The sequence below is a fragment of the Lathyrus oleraceus genome, chromosome 4 (assembly GCF_024323335.1).
Source record: "Lathyrus oleraceus cultivar Zhongwan6 chromosome 4, CAAS_Psat_ZW6_1.0, whole genome shotgun sequence".
Classification (NCBI taxonomy): Eukaryota; Viridiplantae; Streptophyta; class Magnoliopsida; order Fabales; family Fabaceae; genus Lathyrus; species Lathyrus oleraceus.
The window spans coordinates 295,550,051-295,571,879 of record NC_066582.1 but is presented as its reverse complement, the minus strand read 5'-3'; the positions used below and the strand labels follow the sequence as shown (position 1 = coordinate 295,571,879).

General features: G+C 42.2%; 1 protein-coding gene across 1 annotated transcript; it reads right to left on the bottom strand.

The window, feature by feature from the left end:
- Window positions 1-846: 846 nt before the first annotated feature.
- LOC127137182 (uncharacterized) lies at window positions 847-1,884 on the bottom strand. The gene has a single exon (XM_051063665.1). It carries the CDS (start codon window positions 1,882-1,884, stop codon window positions 847-849), a length of 1,038 nt encoding a protein of 345 aa, XP_050919622.1.
- Between the last annotated feature and the right edge of the window lie 19,945 nt (window positions 1,885-21,829).

The following is a 21,829-nucleotide window of genomic DNA, read 5'->3' as shown; positions in this document are numbered from 1 at the left end:
AAATGTTGCCAAAGCAACACTTAATATTACAGACCAACAAAAATAAAATTACAAGTAATTTTCAGAAACACAGGAAATGTTCTAGTCATCTGACTCAGAGTCAGCATCATCATTTGTGCCATCATCAGGACTGGCATCTGCTTCTCCCTCTTCACCTTGTCTTTCAGCTCCTTCTGCAGCAGCAGCAGCTTCACCAAGCACATCACCTTCAGTCATCTCCAAAGTGCTAATCAATTTTTCCAAGAATATCTTCCTTGCCTCTAACTCCCTGCAAGTTTCTTTGAGCATTGCAATGACAACAGCTTTACCTGGTTGATTGCTTACACGTGATGTCTCACTTGTTGTCATGACAATGTCAGGAACATGGGTACCTAGGAACAGCTTATGATTGAAGGACATAGGGTTGTCTCTTTTCTTCACAGAATCATTCTATGTTAAGATGTTTGGAAACTGATTCAAAAAAATACCACAGATGAGAGAAGGAAAGGCTATAGGCCCCTTCACACTGAAGCTTCCTGCATGCTTCAAAGTTTGATCAAAAATATAGGAGCCATAGTCAAAATTGGCTTTGGTTCCAACAGCATATATAAACTTTTCAAGCATTACATCAACTGTAGATTTATGATTGGTGGGCACCCAGTTAGCAGCTCCAATCTTGTGCAGCATTGCATACTTGACACTCAGTTTGCTGGCCACCAATTTTCCTTTGAGAGGCCACTTCCTGACTTGATTAGCAGTGATGACTTGACAGATTTTGTTGTCAGTCACCTCAAGCTCAGGTTGAGCTACATCAGGCCTTCCCAAATACTTGTTGATCACTGAGGGAGAGAAATTTACACACTTGCCTCACACATACACTTTCCTGAATTCCTTAGACTTCCCATCAGCACATTCTTCAGACAAATTGACAATAAATTCCTTTACCAACATCTCATAGCACTTTGAGAACTGAGTCACAGTCTTCATTAAACCAGCCTCTTGAATAAGGTCCATAATATCCTTACAGTCTAGGACATTCTGAGCTAATTCCCTTTCCAAAGCCAACCTCTTCTGATAAACATATTTCCACCTGTTTACACTTGAAGCAAAATGAAAAGATATGTTGTCAATTGGTACCTCAGGGACACTAGCTGCAAGCTTGCTAGTGGGTGGCTTCTTCTTTGACAGGGTGTCAGGGACATCACATGGAACATCTGAGTCAGACTCAACAACAACCGACTTGGTCTTCCTTTTCTTGGGCACCCCTTTGCTCCAAGATTTGGTTGGACCATGAACTTTCCTCTTGAGGGAGCTCTTGACTGCCACCTTTGTCTTGGAAGAGGTTGGAACATCAATCTTCTTTCTGGGGGACCTTTGAGCCACTGTTTTCTTTTCTCTCCTAGTCCTAACCCTTTTGGCTATGCTAGGGAGGACTGAGGACAACAACTCATTATCAGAAAATTCCTCCAGGTCTACTGTTTCAGCCTCACAGTTAGGGTTGTTACTGACATCATGAGTGACATGAACTTCCTCACCAGCCACATTATCTAAGGGTTTGTCAACATTTGACTCCTTATGAGAATCAGTTTGCTCAACATCATCAGAGATATTCTTACCTAAAGACTCAATATTTTCTTGATAAGCAACACTATCAGGTTCAATAGTGTTTAAGGGAATGGAAACCGCAAGGACCTTATGATTACCAGACAGTATTCCAGTCACCATAATGGCAATGGCATTGTGAACATACCTGGAACCTTCTCTGGTTCGTTCCTCAAGAGCGATGGTTGAGGAGAAGCCTGATACAGTTTCTTTAGGTCTTCTTGCATGTGAGGTATTCGCAGAGTCAGCAACAGGATCTTCTCTGTTAGGGTTGCTTGGTTCAGAGCTAGAGGAATCAGACATGTTCTTGGAGGAAGATGAGTTGGATTGTTGAGACATGATGAGTATCTTAGAGGCGAAATGAAAATTTTCTTTGAGAGAATGCTTGCGTGACTGAAAGTTGAAACGATGGAAGAGGTAACGCTTGTTGCAAGAGTAATAGCTATTATTTGTTAACCAATCAGAGCATACTCTCAATTGTTTAATAATTTGAAATATTAAACAGTAAATACCTAACATCATTAGTTGCTATAATTCCTCAGAAAGACATATTCCCATTTTGCCCCTTAAATTTTCAAGCTGAGTAGCATCCAAATCCTTTGTAAATATGTCGGCAAGTTGTAGTGCAGTTGCCACATGTTCCAAGGTAATCACTTTGTCTTCTACCAGATCTCTTATGAAGTGATGTCTAATGTCAATAAGTTTGGTCCTGCTGTGTTGGATAAGATTCTTTGAAGTGTTGATGGCACTGAGATTGTCACAGAACAATGTCATGACATTCTGAGTGACATTGTACTCAGTCAGCATCTATTTCATCCATACCAGTTGGGAACAACTGCTACCAGATGCTATGTACTCAGCTTCTGCAGGGGATAGTGATACACAGTTCTGTTTCTTCCTTTCAACTACACCATTTTGCTGAGGAATAATAGGTGAGGACAGCTCATGACTTTCAATCTGCATAGGTCCCATTAAGTCCATGTGCAAAAGTTCCAGAGTTTTGCTGAGGAATAATAGGTGAGGACAGCTCATGACTTTCAATCTGCATAGGTCCCATTAAGTCCATGTGCAAAAGTTCCAGAGTTTTGGATGTTGTAGGATGTCCAAGCTTAGGATGTGACATCTTGGTTTGCTTGCCAACCTGACATTCTCCACAGAATTTTCCTTCCTTTTCTTCCTTGGCTAAGAAGCACATTGAGGAGTAGTTTGAGACTTCAGGTTCCCATAGATAGCACTTATCTTTGGATCTGGATCCTCTCATAACTTCCTTATGTTCTCCATTCTTCATAACACATTCTTCCTTAGTGAACTGTACATTGAAGCCTTGATCACATAGTTGGCTTATGCTGATGAGATTAGCAGTTAGTCCTTTTACTAACATCATATTATTCAGTTCTGGAACTCCAGGACTGTCCAGCTTACCAACACCTTTGATTTTTCCTTTAGCTCCATAACCAAAGGTCACATAACTGGTAGTATGAGGTTGTATATCTACCAATAAGTTCTCCATCCCAGTCATATGTCTTGAGCAACCACTATCAAAATACCAGTCTTCACTGGTAGATTCCCTTAGAGATGTGTGAGCTAATCTAGTAACCCATTGTTGTTTCTTGATAGGGGCATTATGCTTAGATGCCTTCTACTTAGGTCTGACTTGAGGGGTCTGGTTAGGATAACCATGCAACCTATAACAAAAGGGTTTTATGTGACCAAATCTACCACAGTAGTGGCATCTCCATCTTTGAAATTTCTTCTTTTGATGGTTAATCCTCCTGTGTCCATGATGTTATGACATTGGTTGTGACTTCTGCTTGAGTTTCTGAACTTCAACCTTTGAGCTTCTGAATTCAGATGAGGATTCCTTAACAAAGCCTAAACCAGACATGGTTCCTGATTTCTGTCCCACCTTTAGAATCTCTTCCAAAGTGTCAATTCCTTTATTCAGCATTCTGATGGATTTTGTCATTTGATCTAGCTTATAGGTCAGCAAGGTTATCTCACCATTTAGACCATCTATGACTGTCAGATGCTTCTTCTGTTCAGCTTCCAGCTCCTTGATGAGTTTCTTCTGCTTTTCTCCTTGGATACACACTTCTGCACTTTTGACACATAACTCTTTACATGAAGCAGCAAGTTCATCAAATGTAAGTTCATCTCCACTTGAGTCATCATCAGAGGCACATACACTAGTTAGTGCAGTGACATGTTTTGCAGATTCTCCTTTTGATTCACTCTCAGAGTCTCTATCAGACCAGGTGACAGATAGTCCCTTCTTTTGCATCTTGAGGAAGGTAGGACATTCAGCTCTAATGTGTCCAAAACCTTCACATCCATGACACTGGATTCCCTTGCCTTGGTTGAACTTTTCTTCAGATTTTGATCTTCTACTGATGTCAGATGAAGAGTTCTTGACATTTGGTCTACCTTTTTTATCAACCTTCTTTATGAACTTGTTGAACTGTCTTCCAAGCATGGCTATAGCTTCTGATATGCTTTCATCACCTCCAATATTTCCTTCTTCTGAATCCTCTCCAATATTTGATACAAAAGCTATGCTCTTATTTTTCTTTTCAACATTCTCACACAAGCCCATTTCAAAAGTTTGGAGAGAACCAATAAGCTCATCAACCTTCATATTGCATATATCATGAGCCTCTTCTATAGCAGTAACCTTCATGGCAAATCTCTTGGGCAATGATCTGAGAATCTTTCTTACAAGTTTTTCTTCAGATATTTTCTCTCCTAAGCCTCCAGAAGTGTTGGCAATTTCAAGAATATTCATGTGGAAGTCATGAATAGTCTCATCCTCTTTCATCCTCAGATTTTCGAACTTAGTAGTCAGCATCTGGAGTTTAGACATCCTTACCTTGGAGGTCCCTTCATGAGTTGTTTTGAGAGTATCCCAAACTTCTTTAGCCAGTTCACAGTGATGCACCAGTCTGAAAATGTTCTTATTTATCCCATTGAACAGTGCATTCAAGGCCTTAGAGTTTCCAAGGGCTAATGCCTCTTGCTCTTTATCCCACTCTTCTTCAAGAATTAGCATAATGACTCCATCTTTACCTGTCTTCGTTGGATGTTCCCATCCTTTGTTGACAGTTCTCCAGACCTTGCTATCCAGAGACCTCAAGAAGGCTATCATACGAGGTTTCCAGTCATCATAGTTAGAACCATCCAGCATGGGTGGTCTATTTGAGAATCCTACATCCTTGTCCATGGTACTAGAAAGTAACGTCCCTAGATCTCATCCAGAAATTAACAGGCAGGGTGCCTGCTCTGATGCCAATTGAAATTCTAGTAATAGACTATTGATGTCGCACTGGATGTTATGACATCCAATTCTGCGCAGACAGGTAATGTATGCTAAAGGTAAAAGTAAAAAAGCAGTAAGTGACACAGAGAATTGTTAACCCAGTTCGGTGACAAACACACCTACGTCTGGGGGCTACCAAGCCAGGGAGGAAATCCACTATAAGAGGTATTAATTCAGGACTTAAACCAACTGTTTAATCCTATCACTTAAGACCTACTGTTAGATGCCCAAAAGTGCTTATTTGAGCTATCAAATATGGGCATCTTTCACTCATTTTTGTCGAGAAAGTGTTCGAAATCGCCCTCGCTTTTGATGATTTGCAATACAATGTTAAATGATCTTGGTACCTTTAATTTGTGTGTTATTGTGCAGAAATTAGGCATGAATGAATAGAAAACAAAGACACAAGAAAGTTGGCAAAGGAACCAAGAAAGGAAGCATTCATCAGCATGCTCGCTAGGCGAGTGTTGTAGCGAAGTGCTCGCTAGGCGAGCACCCAGCGAGCTGCCAGTGAACATCCCCAAAATTTTACAGTAGCAAAGTCAGCAAACTCGTTGTGGCGAAGGTAGTAGCAAACGCTCCCAGACTTGGGCAAATTCACAGCCAACACTTACTCGCTAGACGAGCTGCTAGCGAGCTCCCAGCGAGCAATTCCAGTAGCAAAACCATCTAAACTCGCTGGAGCGAAGCAGGAAGCGTGGGCTTCGCCTAGCGAACATGCAATCTGGACTTAGATATATCTCTGGGCGCAGGTGCCTCAGATGGCCTATTTTGGGGCTTGCGAGGCGAACCATTCTGCTCGCCTAGCGAGCATGACAGCTCAGACAGCAGTACTATAAGTAGCAGGGGCTACTTTTTGGAAGGGACACTTAGCATTTTTAGATATTTTCTGCATTTTCTTGGGATCACATTTTGTAACCTAGAAACCCATTTTCTTCATTTTTCTTCATCTCTTAGCAATATTTTACAAAAAGAAGGTGGATTCCCATCCAATCTCGATTCTTCGACTCGGATGTTGATCAACCTTCTTCCGAAACTTGTTGGCCAAGCTACCATGAAAATGAGTAGCTAAGTCCTTCATTTTGTCAAGGTTAGATGTAGATGATCATAGCTTTGTGTGTATATGGGATGATCTTCATTTGTAAACTCTTTAATGATGAATATATGGTGAAAACTTTGTTTTATTGATAACTCTTTGTGTTGGTTTATGATCGAGAGATGTTTACCAACTCTTTACCTAGGTTTTCATCCAATCTTGTTTGTTAGCTAGAGATAGTAATGAATGATTTTGTTCACCATAAAGTTGAACCAAAAAGTTGTCATTTTGATAGATTATGTTAGAGATAAACAATGGATCAAAATGGGAAAACCCACAATGTGTGTTAGAGATAAACACATTGGGAGGACTTTGTGAAATAGTTTATCATCTAAAGGAGTTTATGAGTTTTGTTGATCGAACATATGCATACAAAGTGATCGTCGAACCCTAACTTTGACAATATTTCTCAAATAGAAAAACCAAAACTTTTACCGCACTTTCTTACACTTTTATGCAAGCTACCGTGACTAAAACCAAAAACCCCCTTTGTTACTACAAGTTAAGAATTAAAACAATTGTCGAACGGCGGCGATATCTCACAATTCCTGTGGAGACGATAACAAAAGCCCGACACTTAATTCTACAAATCAACACCTACCCAATGCAATTTCAATCTAAACTAAGACCTGAGTTCCTACTCACTCCCCCTCGATCACAGCAGTGATTACAACCTTTAATAATTTTAAAGTCAGTGGTGAAGTTATGAAGGAGAATTGCCATCCAAGGCGCAGCTGAATTTAAAATTTTTCTCCATTTAGTGATCCTTACGAATGGGCATGATCAGTGATAGAATCGTTACCTCTTGCGGCGATTCAAACCTTTGGTGTAGATCTCTTGTAACGATCAAAACCTTGGATACAAATCCACGAGGCGATCACGAACGTTCAACGATGACAACGTCTCTACTCAGTCCACACGAACGGATTCCTTCAATCGCAGTGCTAGCTGTTATGAATGAAGGCTTTGAGTGAGAGAAAGAGAGATACGAAATTCCAACTCTTCAGTTGTGTTGTACTCACATATAATGCTTCTACCCAAGGGGTCTATTTATAGAACCACTTGTGTGGGCTTCAAGCTAAAAAGCCCACTTAAGTGCATTTTGGCCCATATCTTATAATATGCCCAAAATCACTTAAGTATTTGGTACCTTACCATATTTCGTATTCCACTCAAGTACACCGTACCTTACGATGTTCCTTAGTTGCTCTATCTCTCATCAATCCGTCCTTTGTTTGTGACCCTATAGGTTTTCCCGACGTTGGCAATTATATTAAATCACGCATTTAACATAATAAATAGTGAGCGGTATCTAGCAACACATCACTGCTACCCAAGACACGAAAATGTCATGTGATTTGACAAAACCTCTTGTGATAATAATTATGTGTATAATTATCCCTTTGCCCTTATGTCTATATTGAACACAAGGTATAGACCGTGTCACCCTTGTCCAGTTCAATATTGGGCCCATAGACATTTATCTTATTACGCAGGATGGGCAAATTCCATCTAGGACACTCATGTCCCTCAGCATGCTTTGTGGAGTACCCATCAACTGTCTTTATGGTTATCCAGTTACGGACAACGTTGGATCAACAACAAAGCACTCGACTCTACATCTAGGATCCATAGTGGTTTCAGGTCGAAGAGTGGTATACACTATTATCACCATGAGAATAACTTATGACACTTTGCATAATTTTCTATATAGTATTCTCATAGCGGGTCAATCCGGTATAAATATTACTCCTAATATTCATACCTATGTTTAAGACTTGATAACTCTTTATCCATGATCCATGAGATGTGATCATCAGTCTACAAACATAATAGTCTTAATGCTTTAATGTTATCCCACTTCAAACTAAAGCTCGACTACGGATACTTTAAGAATAGTGTCCTTATGTTTAATATGCTCTCATAATTAAGTCACACTTAATACATTAAACGGACTATCTATTCCAGGGACTTTATTAATCAACCATAATAAAGAAAATGCCTTTTTATTATTAATAAATAATTCGATACAAGTACCAAAAGTATTGGCCTCTAGGGCTTACACCAACAATCTCCCACTAGCACTAGAGCCAATCAGGCATACCCCGTATGCCCATTGATCTAGTATGGCCATCATGCTTCTGCTGCGCAAGAGGCTTTGTCAGTGGGTCAGCTATATTGTCAAGTGTAGGTACTTTACATATTTTCACATCTCCTCTATCTATTATCTCTCGAATGAGATGATAACGCCTAAGTATGTGTTTGGATCGTTGGTGAGATCTAAGTTCCCTAGCTTGTGCGATAGCACCATTGTTATCATAATAGAGACCAATGGGATCCACTATGCTAGGAACTATGTCAAGATCACTAATGAACTTTTTGATCCAAACAGCTTCCTTTGCTGCACTTGAGGCAGCAATATACTCAGCCTCGGTTGTAGAATCAGCAATTGTATCTTGCTTTGAACTTTTCAAGCTCACAGCGCCACCATTTAAGCAAAACACATAACCATTGGAACCATTCATATTAAAGCGTCTCAGCACTTTGTCTATATACTCTGACTTAAGCATTTTGTGATCTATCTCTATAGATCCTGCTTCCTAATTTATAGGCTGCTTCACCTAGGTCCTTCATAGAAAAGCATTTCCCCAACCAAGACTTTACTCGTTGCAAGGTAGGGACATCGTTTCCAATGAGTAATATGTCATCTACATATAACATCAGGAAAACGATCATGCTCCCACTAACCTTCTTGTAGACACAAGGCTCATCTTTGTTTTTGATGAATCCATGAGTAATACATCACCTTGATCAGATATCCATATATCTCAGGTAGGTGACGTATCCTGCCTGACCTACGCTGGTCTTGTTCTACTTGAGCAGGTGTCGCATTACGCGAAAAACCGGCGGGAAAACAGGACAACAGAGCCGCCACCGTGCGTTATTTATCCCAAAAGAGGGAAAGGAAATGCTCAGAGTAAACCTGGAAAAGACATGGTCTCGCGACCAAAGAGAATGGGATCGGGAGTCGGTTATGCGAAGGGAAGGTATTAGCACCCCTACGCATCCTTCGTACTCGACGGGATCCACGCACAATAGGAAGGAAAATGGTTGCTGAAAACACTGCTCAAACACACACACACTGGCTGAAAGAGACACAAGAAAACAGACAAGACTGACTCGGCAGGATATCGCATCCTGGGCCTACTTAGTCTATCAGGCATAGACATCAGAGTCGAAGTAGTTCGGACCGGGGAAACGACACATGCTCGCTAGGATATCGCGTCCTATGCATACGTATCTCCTTGGACGAAGGAGAATCAGAGCATTCGTAGCTCGGCTGACACGCACACAAACAAACACAGGCAAAGGCAAACGTGGAGCCCGAATGCCAATCACTGGACTTACATCAGCATCCAAACCAACACACGCACACTGGAACCCAGATGCCACTCGATGGACTTATACCGGCTTCCAAGCACACAACAAGAACAAACAGACAACAAATTGCTAAGGAGTCGGGAACTCGAGCCTAGCAATCGCCAAACAACACACACAAAAAGAAAAAAAGTGCCCGGAGAGACCTCGCACGGTCTCCTGCCTACATACCTCGTCTGGAACGAGGATCAGGGCGATGTAGTTCCCCTACAGAGGGGAGAAAGACTAGCCTAACCAGATAACAGAGGGAGACACAACTAGGGAGACTACGACTCGAGCCTAGATGTTATCATGCAAATCATCCCTAAGTTAAGGTTTCTAGCTAACTTGCACAGGAAGCAAGCCTATCCTAACCCTGACTTGCACAGGAAGCAAGCCAAACTAAACCTAACTTGCACAGGAAGCAAGCTAAACTAAACCTAACTTGCACAGGAAGCAAGTCAAACAAACACACAAGCACAAGTAGCACACACTATATGCAAACAATGGGCTCAATCAAGGTTAGGTTTTAGTCGAGGGGTCATATCAACCTCAACAAACAAACCTCTGTAACTGGGTTAATGGTGCTCTTAACCTTGACATTGAGAGCCAAGGTGAAGCAGATGAAAGGATATGAGGGGTGTGCCTCATTGCTCTTATCCCTGGTCAGGGAGAACATTTGAATATCAGAAGGTGTGGGAGTTCAGAAAGTAGGAACTCTCTCCACAGATTATTGACTCGATAGATCTTGGGTTAGGATCTCAATGCTACAACCATGTCATGGGAGCAAGGAGAAGACTCACAGAATAGTGGGAGATAGACTACATATCTCTTATGTCCACCAATTGCCTTATTTAAAGGACTTTTCCTGCTTGGGACAAATGTAAACACACACAAGCATTGCCTCTTAAGGAGGACTTCAGACAGTTGCCTGGCCAATTAACAGGCCAGGTCTTCCAGACTACATGGAGTAAGGAATTATACCTCAATGCAAATTGCTTATCAAGCAAAGCAAAGCAAAGTTCACAAGGAACTAAAAGCAACTAAAGTACCTGAAATCAGTCAAGCACAGTTAGTATATCAGACACAAAGTTAGAACAAACAACATAAACCAAACAGATAATACAGTCAATCAGTTGTGCAAAGCACAAGCTCAAAGCAAGTGAGCTAAACAACCTACAAAACACACAAGTTAGTCCATGATAAAACATCAAACTCAAGCAACTGGTATTAATCTCTTTGAAGCATTTGTTGCTTAACCTGAAACAACAAGCTTAAACATGAGCAACAAGACCACTAGGACAAGCCTAGGGTCAAAAAGAGATAAGAAAGTCAAAACAGAAAGTGGCAAGTGTCCAAAATCAAGTTCAAACAATCAAGAAACAAACTCAATTGGTTTCACAATCATATCATTCATCATCATCATTTTATAAGCAAAAGAAGTCAAAGCATGGCATATGGAAGCTCATAGAAGTCAACAGCAAGACTCAACTCAAAGCCAATCATAAACAATTCCAAAAATCATCAAATAATTCATGCTCAAACATAATCCATAACATGATATGCATATCAAATTTCATCTCATTTGTATCAAAGGAAGTTGGTCAATGAAAATCAGAAAGGCAAGGCAAGTTCAAGCATACTCAAAGAAGTCAACCAAACATGCACCAACTTGAATAATTCATAAAACAGTGATAGCATATGAGAAATGAATGGGATCAAAACCATGGCAAAGCTTAAGATGTCTACTAATCACATGTAAAATTTCAAATCCATCTAATAAAGTATGAGAATTTCACAAATGAAATGGGAACATGTGTCACAAAAAGTCAACATATGACCAAACAGGGGAGAAAATCCCAAACAATTAGGAAATGCCACAAATAATTCCAAGAAAAATCACATGTAAACTAGACATACTCAAGTGCATTCATGCAAAAATTCAAAGCAATTTGAGGTCAAGAAGCATGGTATAGAAAATCATCAAGTTGCACATCAATGGTGTGACACAAATTGTCACACCCTACTTCAAAAAATCATAACTCAATGACCAGAGATGATAAATTCATGAACTCTATACCAAAATCACCATGGATGTGTCTAGTTTGTGCACAAAAATTTCAAAGTCAAAGGATAAGGCATGACTATTTCACAAAGGTTTTGGTAAAAGGTACAAAATATTGATACATGTCACAAACCTTAATGCCAAATAAAAACCAACCATAAAAAAAAATCTGGAAAAAATATGACAAAATAATAGAGATCATGATGAATCAAATGGAAAAAATCCCATTCAAATTGGATTAAACATGATGGAGTTATGATTTTTTGCAAGTTTGTGTATCAAATTGAAATAAATATTGAAGAAAAATTGAAATAACCATAATTTAATTAAATAAAATGGGACCGGTGGCATTTCAGTAAATAGTTGGGGATTTTAGTGAAACGGTGCGTACAAGGCCATGAAAACGGAATGTTGTGATTGGCTGGCGATGGAACAGTGTCATGCAAGCACGTGAACAGGGAAAATTCTGGGAAAAACGCAGGCTAGGGTTTGTACAGCAACCTTCATCATCTCCAAATTCGTGGAAATTTTATTGTGCCAGAAAATCAAATTGGACATACCATCATGACCAGCAAACAACACATATTCATAATCCAAACTCCATTTCCATTAAATCAACTTAACATGGAAGATTCGAGCAAAAGCATATATGAACACCAAACTTCAGATCAACATATCTTTGCAAATACTCAATCATTTTTAAAACCATAACCACTATTGAACTCAGCATACAAAGACCTAACTAATATATGTCAAGGTTTAACAAATGGTGATACGCAAAAACTTACCAAATCTGCAAGGCAATGGTGATTCAGTGATGATTAGGTGCCAAATGCTCGAAACAGTTGTTGCTTCAAGCTTCAAATAATGAATGGAGGAAAGACTTTAGCTCAGGAATGCTTGGTTTTTCTTAAATCAAACTTTGCCATTGATGGAGCTCTGATGAAACAGCAACATGGAATGGCTTTACAGTTGGTGTTTAAGGCTTGCAAAGGCTTAACAGAAGTTGGTGGATAAAGGCACATCAAACCAAACTCGGATTCCTTCAGGTTTCTTAGCAGAAATTTCAAATGAAGGGAAAGTGAGAATTTGAAAGAGTGAGGATTTTTCTGTCTTGAGTGTGGCTGCTAGGGTTGCAAAATGGCAGAGAAATGACATATATACTTCTGTTTTAAGTTTACTAATTGAGTGCTAAACACAAATTAGTTTAATTGTAAGTTTTGCTAAATGACCACTTGTGTTCCAATGGTGAGGTGCAAGGGTAAAAGCCACGAAATTGGGCTTGTAACACAACCAAAACAACATATCTGATCATATTTGAATGGCAAAAATGGTTGGAAATGGTTAAATTGAAGTTTCACTTTTTCACCTCTCTTGAAAATTAATTCATGCAAGTTCAAAAAGGCCATTTTGATTGGTGAAGTTTTGATGAATGATGATGACATTTTTGGAAAGAGGGGATCAAATGTGACTTGTTGCAAAAAACCCCACCCAATTTGGCCAAATGGTTTGAGAGATATGGCCTTTTGAAGTTCAAAAATTTTGGAGAATGATTTGATCATAACTTGCCAACCATACATGGGAATTGAGTGTTCTTGGACTTTTTGGAAATGGGAGAACAAGATCTTCAACTTTCATGTTGGGAAAAAATTCATTTGAAGCTTGTATCATGATGTAAGTTTGAGGATCAAGACTTTCCATTTTTGGCAAATTCCAATTACAGGTCAACTTTCTATTTTTGGAAATTTCTTGTCTGGCTTCAAATTCTTCCATGATGATGTTTGACATGTTATATGAGGCTTATATGGACATGAATGAGCCTTCTCAAACCAATTCCCACCATCCAATCACTGATTAAATGCACAGTTGACCAACAGTTGACTTTTTAGGGTTTCTGGTGAACTGAGCCATGACTGATGACTTCTGAGCAATCAAACCTTGACCAAAACACTTCAAAAGGACCCCTAGGTCATGTGAACATGTTGGACCAACCCTAGGGCCTTGGCTCAATGAAAATTGCCCTTGCTTGCTTGATTGACTGATCTCCTGACCAGTTTGACCTAACTTGTCAGCTGAACTTGCACTTGGGCAAATGGACAATGCAATGTTATGCAGTGGACTATATTATGTTAATGAACTAATGATGAAAATGTATGTACAAAATGTAGGTGCAAATTTGAGGTGCTACAGCTGCCCCTATTCAATCAGCTGGGAACCCGAATGGATGAGAGCAACGGCTGTCAGACTTTCAGGGTACACAGGGATTGAATACCAAAGAACCGTAGAAATTTGCACTCTGCTGGGAAAATAATTAACAACGCCTGTCATAATCGGCAAAGGAACAGTCTTGAAACAAGAATCCGTCTGGAACGGAAAAAGTCGGCCTGATCACCGAAATAGTAACGTCGACCTGGATACCAAAATAAACGGTAACGCAGGGATAACCATGGCCTGAACACCACACGTCCGCTGGGGATTATTATCTCTCCTTTTCATGCTTTTCTTGAACCCCGAGATTTTTCTTTTGCGCAAATGATCCCCGATCGCTGCAGTTGAACCCCAACATCTTGTTTTGCCAAAATAATGAACCCCATTCTCCAATTTGAACCCCAGTCGCCTGACGATAACTCGCGATCGCCATTGTGAACCCCATTCTCCAGAAAATGCCGCAACATCTCCCTTTCTCCATTTGAACCCCGCTCTCCAGAAAATGCCTCAACATTTCCCTTTCTCCATTTGAACCCCGTTCCCAGAAAATGCCTCAACATTTCCTTTTCTCCGTTTGAACCCCGCTCTCCAATTTCTCGTGATAATTCCGCTGGCAACGTCGAAAATAACACCAACACCACTCTGAGGGCGACATATCAGAGGGTATACCTTCACAAAAGGAAGGTAACATGTGCGTCTCTTCCCTGGAAGACACCTATAACGACCTCCATTGGCCTCAGCCAAAGTCTAAGGTGACACATGAACAGAAGATAATCCTGAGGACCTCATCCCGGATATAATCTTCAACTCCAATCTCCATTTGAACCCCAGAAAATGCCGCAACATCTCCTTTTCTCCAGTTGAACCTCGATCTCCAAAAAAATGTCTCAACATTTCCTTTTCTCCAGTTAAACCCCGTAATCGCGCTGATCGCGTAATGTCCTTTGATTCCATCTCCTTCTCCGCTTGACAGAAAAATTTCCTCCAATATCGCACTACTGGGGAACATTGCTGATCTGACGTCATGATGCTAGACTCCTCAGAGTAACATCTTCCAATCGCTGTCTCGCACGACAGAAAACTCCTCCAGTATCGCACTACTGAGGAACACCTTTGATTCAAAATCAAGATACTAAACTCCGCGGAGCAACACCTTCACTTCTGATAAAACCACCTCCCAAACGGTAACCACGGCTTCAGCCTAGCTTATGCGTGCAATATGATGCATGATTGACTTTTCTGCGTAATGCTCCATAATGCTACGCGATTTATTATGCAATATGCTATGCTTATTCTTCATGATGAATGCATAAAAAATATTCCCCTCAAGGGACTCTCCTGGGGAGCCCGAGACACTCTGCTGAGGAACTCGCCAATACTCCGATTCCACCCTACTGGGGAATGACGCTGCTGTTGGGAAAAGGTAACCCTTGCTGGGGAAAGCCTCCTTTGCACCCAATCCGCTTGGGGAATTGCTGGGGGATAGGAACCACCAACACTCAGTGGGGATACCTCGATCTTTGACTTGCGGGGGATATCAATCCCGACTCTGCTTGGAGAACCCTCACAGATACCTGACGACTTCACTGGGGAAATGCTCACAGATACTCCGCTAGGAAACAGCAACCTCCAGGCCTGGCAACTGGGGAAGCATCGATCTAAAACCTGCTGGGGATAACCATCCTGACCCTGCCAGGGGAAACGAATGCTACTCCGCTGGGGACAACCCATGCAATCCACAGGTAGAATCAACTCAGCTGGGGATGCAGATATCAGTCTGCTACGGAAACTCGTCCAATCCACTGGTAGGATGAGCACCGCTGGAGATATATTTCATTGCAACCCGCTCCACTCGGGGATAGCAACCTTCGGGCCTGCTGCTGAGGAAACATCGTTTTAAACCTGCCTGGGATAACCATCCTGACTCGACTAGGGGACCCACAGACCTTGGATCCGCTGGGGAGTTAGTTCTCACGACTCTGTTTGGAGACTACGCTGGGGAAATGAGAAAAGTTGGTACAGAACATCCGTCGACTTGTCGAACCATAGTATCCGCCTCCTAATCTCGTATCAGCTTTCCACTTTTGAGAATTCCCAGACTCGTCTGGACCTTTTCTGCTCCATCATCTTGTATTCCCAATCGCTCCGCACTCGACGAAGATCGAACTCCTGGGACTTATACAGAAATTTCAATTTTCCGACTTTGAAGAGTCTTCTTGATTAATTTCAAAGGCCCTCGGACGTCCTTCGCCGTCTCTTCACCGTTCCTCCAACTCGCCTGTCCCTGATTGGACTCTGCGGGGAATTTCCACAGACTTTCCAGTCTTCCGACTTTGAAGAGTCTTCTTGATTATCATTCAAGGATCGTCGCACGTCTCAACGTCTCTTCGTCATCCCTTCATATTCATTCGTCCCTGACCGGACTCCACGGGGATTTGTCTTGTCAAAAGCTTCCACATCACAACCTGCAAGTGAGCGAAAATATCTAACAGCACCTGCAAAAGGAGATCGTCAGATAAAACCGTGCCCCAGGCGTGTCAAGATTTCAACACTTGGGTCCCTCAACCTTCCGAATAAGATTTCAAGCTCTCAATCTTATAAACATGCATTGGAAGGGACCTGTATGTCTCAAAATGCAAGATTCTTTATCAAAAATAATTGGATGTTTTTGCAATCAAAGCGGTAATGAAAAACAAAAACAAAATTATTTGACTGAATATGCATTTTATTGATTGAAAAAAGTGTGGCTCAAATGAGCAATACAAAGGAAGCAATTCCTGAAAAGAGGTAATTGCGCACAAAAGGAAAAATCTATCCTAATGGCAATGTGAAACCCGTGATCTCATCGAGTTCCAACTCAGTTACACCCCATATATCCTCAGACTCTCCATGCTTTCTGCCTTCTGAACAAGACGTTTCTGATTGATCCCCACCGGGTATTATCCATGATGCCTTAACCAAAACGCAAACGATCATGCTGGACGCAGTTGTTCGTTTCAATCCCTCTTTTGCCTGGACCGCCCTTTCGGGTTTTCAGTCCACCGGGATACCCCTTTTTTTTTCAAGCCGCCTTTCCAGGTTTTCGACTTGCCGGGTGTACAATTTTTCATTTTATCCCTAATTTTTGCCCGAACCTTTCTTTCTGTTTTTGGTTCGCCGGGATGCCCATTTTTGCCTGAACTGTTTTATTCTTTTCGTCCAGCGGGTCTCTTTACACGAAGTATTTTTTAACTGCGTCCGCATTCACAGGGGATGGAAAATCCTCGCCATCCATGGTCGTTAGCAACAAGGCTCCGCCAGAGAAGACCTTCTTGACCACGAATGGACCTTCATAATTCGGTGTCCATTTGCCCCTTCGATCGTTTTGAGGAGGAAGGATCCTTTTCAGCACCATATCACCTACGTGATATACCCGAGGTCGCACCTTTTTGTCAAAAGCACGCTTCATCCTTTGCTGGTATAACTGCCCATGACAGATGGCCGCCAGCCTCTTTTCCTCAATTAGGCTCAACTCCTCGTATCGGGTTCTTACCCATTCAGCCTCTTGCAATTTCACGTCCATCAGGACTCTCAAAGAGGGAATCTGAACCTCAATAGGTAATACAGCCTCCATCCCATACACCAATGAGAAAGGAGTTGCCCCAGTAGATGTACGCACCGACGTTCGATACCCGTGCAATGCAAACGGCAACATCTCATGCCAGTCTTTATAGGTTACCACCATTTTCTGCACAATCTTCTTGATATTCTTGTTGGCTGCCTCAACCGCCCCATTCATCTTCGGACGATAAGGAGAAGAATTATGATGCTCGATCTTGAATTCCCGGCACAGTTCTGCCATCATCTTATTGTTCAAATTAGAACCATTATCAGTAATGATTCTCTCGGGAACCCCATATCTGCAAATGATGTCTCTCTTGAGAAACCTGGCCACAACCTGCTTCGTCACGTTCGTATAAGAGGCTGCTTCAACCCACTTGGTGAAGTAATCAATAGCCACTAATATGAACCGATGCCCATTCGAAGCTGTAGGCTCAATCTTTCCGATCATATCAATGCCCCACATAGCAAACGGCCATGGAGACGACATTAAGCTCAAAGGATTTGGAGGCACGTGCACCTTATCAGCATAAATCTGGCATTTATGACACTTCCGCACGAAATTAAAACATTGGGCCTCCATTGTCATCCAATAATAACCTGCCCTCAGCAGCTTCCTTACCATTGCATTCCCACTGGCATGGGTACCGAACGATCCTTCATGAACCTCTTTCATCAATTGGCTTGCTTCTTTATCATCAACACATCTTAGCAAGACCCAATCAAAGTTCCTCTTATACAAAACCCCATCCTTATTCAGGTAGAACACCATGGCCAACCTCCGCAGAGTCTTTCGGTCCTTTTTAGATGCTCCCTCGGGATACTCTTGAGTCTCCAGATAGCGCTTGATATCGTAATACCACGGCTTCTCATCATCAGGCGCTGTATCAACAGCAAACACATAAGCCGGCCTATCCAAACGTCCAACCTCAACACTGGGGAACTGATTCCACCACTGCACCTTAATCAAGGCGGCTAGAGTAGCCAAAGCATCTGCCAAAGGATTCTCCTCTCTAGGCACATGATGCATCTTCACCTTGGTGAAAAACGTCAACAATCTCCTCGTATAATCTCGGTACGGCACTAAATGAGATTGATGCGTATACCACTTCCCGTTAACCTGATTTATCACCAGAGCTGAATCTCCATATATGACAAGGTTCTTGATCCTCAAATCAATCGCCTCCTCAATTCCCAATATACAAGCTTCATATTCAGCCACGTTGTTGGTGCACTCAAATGTTAGCCGGGCAGCAAAAGGAATGTGGGATCCTTTCGGCGTAACCAAAACAGCACCAACACCGCTTCCATTCACGTTAACGGCCCCATCAAACATCAAAATCCATTCGGATTCAGGGTCAGGCCCCTCCTCCGGGATTGGTTCCTCGCAATCTTTCGATTTGAGAAACATGATGTCCTCATCAGGGAATTCAAACTTCATCGGTTGATAATCATCAATGGGTTGCTGAGCGAGGTAATCAGACAATACACTCCCCTTGATAGCCTTCTGAGAGGTATACTGTATATCATATTCAGTCAAAATCATTTGCCATCTCGCAACCCGTCCGGTCAATGCTGGCTTTTCGAAAATGTACTTGATTGGATCCATCTTGGAAATCAATAAAGTGGTATGAACCAGCATGTACTGCCTTAGTCGGCGAGCAGCCCAGACCAAAGCACAGCAAGTTTTCTCGAGCAGTGAATATCTTGTTTCACAGTCGGTAAACTTTTTGCTAAGGTAGTATATGGCATGCTCTTTTCGACCAGACTCGTCATGCTGCCCCAATACACACCCCATAGACCCCTCAAGGACCGTCAAGTACAGAATTAACGGTCTTCCCTCCACAGGAGGCATCAGAATCGGAGGCTCCTGCAAATATTCTTTTATTTTTTCAAATGCCGCTTGGCAATCATCATTCCACCTGACCGTTTGATCTTTTTTCAACAACTTGAATATCGGTTCGCACGTGGCTGTTAGATGAGATATGAACCGTGAAATGTAGTTCAATCTACCTAAGAAACCACGAACCTCCTTCTCCGTTCTCGGTTCAGGCATTTCTCTTATTGCTTTTACTTTTGCAGGATCAACCTCGATTCCTTTCTCACTTACAATAAACCCCAGCAATTTACCGGACCGCACTCCGAACGTGCACTTGTTCGGATTCAACCTCAGTCTAAACTGTCTCAGCCGGTCGAACAACTTGGCCAAATCTACCAAATGCCCCTCTTCTGTCTGGGACTTTGCTATCATGTCATCAACATAGCATTCGATTTCATGATGAATCATATCATGAAACAAAGTCACCATGGCCCTCTGATAAGTAGCACCGGCGTTCTTGAGACCGAATGGCATCACCTTGTAACAAAAGGTACCCCACGGTGTGATGAACGTTGTTTTCTCCATATCATCTGGCGACATTTTAATTTGATTATAGCCAGAAAAGCCATCCATGAAGGAAAACACCGAGAATTGAGCTGTATTATCTACCAACACATCGATGTGAGGTAGCGGAAAATCATCTTTCGGACTAGCTCTGTTCAGATCTCGGTAGTCCACACACATTCTCACCTTCCCATCCTTCTTCGGAACTGGCACGATATTTGCAACCCACGGCGGATAATTAGTGACAGCAAGGAAACCAGCATCCCACTGCTTCTGCACTTCTTCTTTGATTTTCATCGCCATGTCAGGTCGAGTTCTGCGCAATTTCTGCTTCACTGGAGGACAATCTGCTCTCAACGGTAGCTTGTGCACAACAATATCGGTATCCAACCCTGGCATATCTTGATAAGACCAGGCAAAGATGTCGACATACTCTTTCAACAGTGCTACCATTCTGCTCTTGACACTTTCCTCCAAAGCAGCCCCGATTTTCACTTCTTTTTTGACCTCGTCGGTACCCAAGTTCACAACCTCAATCTGCTCTTCATGCGGCTGAATCACCTTCTCCTCTTGTTTCAACAACCTGGCTAATTCCCCTGGCAGTTCACAATCTTCTTCGCCTTCTTCTTCAGCATGATAGATTGGATTGTCGAAGTCATACGAGGGTGTAACAGGATTGTTATCAATGAGATCCGGAGAAGAATCACATCTGCATGAATGTTGATTCATGCATTGCTTTAGAACCGGTGTGTGACAAATTGAAAAAGAAAAATGAAAACATTGCCATTTTTATTTTATTTTTATTTTTAAACTGCAAAAATAAATGAAAAACAGGGAACACCGCTTTTAATTGAAAAACATCCTTTTATTAATGATGCGAACTTGCAAATTTAAACATGAGGTGGCCCTTACAATGGACCATTACGTGTCGGGCAACGCGTATGGCTTTCATGCACATAAAATCAAAACAAGAAAAATATTACTCTTCCAGCAGAGTGACCCGGATGATCTTTTCAGCCTTCCAGTTTTGGATTCCCATCCCTGGTGCGCACGGCTTTATCCACCGGTCAATGTCGCAGTCGCTATCAGCTTCCTCACTCATCATGCAGATGTGATCCGGATCCAGCATTCCGGCGCTTGTGAATGTTACTGACGTACGGCGTCCTCTGCCTTGTCCTGAGCCTCGGCCCGGCTGGTAACCCACTCCGAAGCGATCTTTCTTTGCGGAGATATCCATCATCCTGCCCCAACCAGGAGCCTCTCCATTCTTAACCACCTCAGCAGCCTGCTTGTATGAAGCAATGGACGGTTTCTCCTCCTCTTTGGCAAACAGAGCATTCTCCACCTTAACGGTTTCGAAAGCTTGACTTGGCGTCTCCCAGATTTCGCCATCCATCTCCACATATTTGAATGAGGACAGGTGGCTGACAAAGATATCCTCCTCTCCGCAGACAGTGACGACCTGTCCCTCCCAGATGTATTTCAACTTTTGGTGTAAAGTCGAGGTCACTGCGCCAGCAGCATGGATCCATGGTCGACCCAACAGGAAACTATATGCCGGCTGGATATCCATGACGTAAAAAGTCGACTTGAACACCTCTGGGCCTATCTTCACAGGAAGCTCAACCTCTCCAAACACGGCCCGCTTCGACCCATCGAATGCCCGCACTATTAAATCAGTCGGAGTCAGAATCAGCCCATCACAATTCAACTTTGCCAGAGCCTTCTTCGGCAACACATTCAAAGAGGAGCCGGTATCAACCAGCACATGCGAAAGCACGGCTCCTTTACATTCCATCGCTATGTGTAACGCCCGATTGTGATTTCTCCCATCCACAGTCAAGTCCATGTCTGTAAAACCCAACCCATGGCTGGCATGCATGTTAGACACGACCGTCTCCAACTGGTTAATGGTAATCTCTTGAGGAACATAGGTTTCCTCAAAATCTTCAACAAAGCCTCCCTGTGACCCTCAGAGCTTAACAGCAAGGACAAAATGGATATTTTGGAAGGAGTCTGCTGCAGATGGTCAACCAATTTGTACTCAGACTTCTTGATGATTCTCAAGAATTCCTCTGCATCATCATCAAGTTTTTCTTCCGACCCAAGCGGCGCCGGTGTCACCACTGGAGTACTATCACTCACCACTGCTTTCCCTTTTGCCCT

Coding starts and splice junctions, on each gene's coding strand:
- LOC127137182 (XM_051063665.1), bottom strand. CDS start 1,884: ATGTCTGATTCCTCTAGCTCTGAACCAAGCAACCCTAACAGAGAAGAT.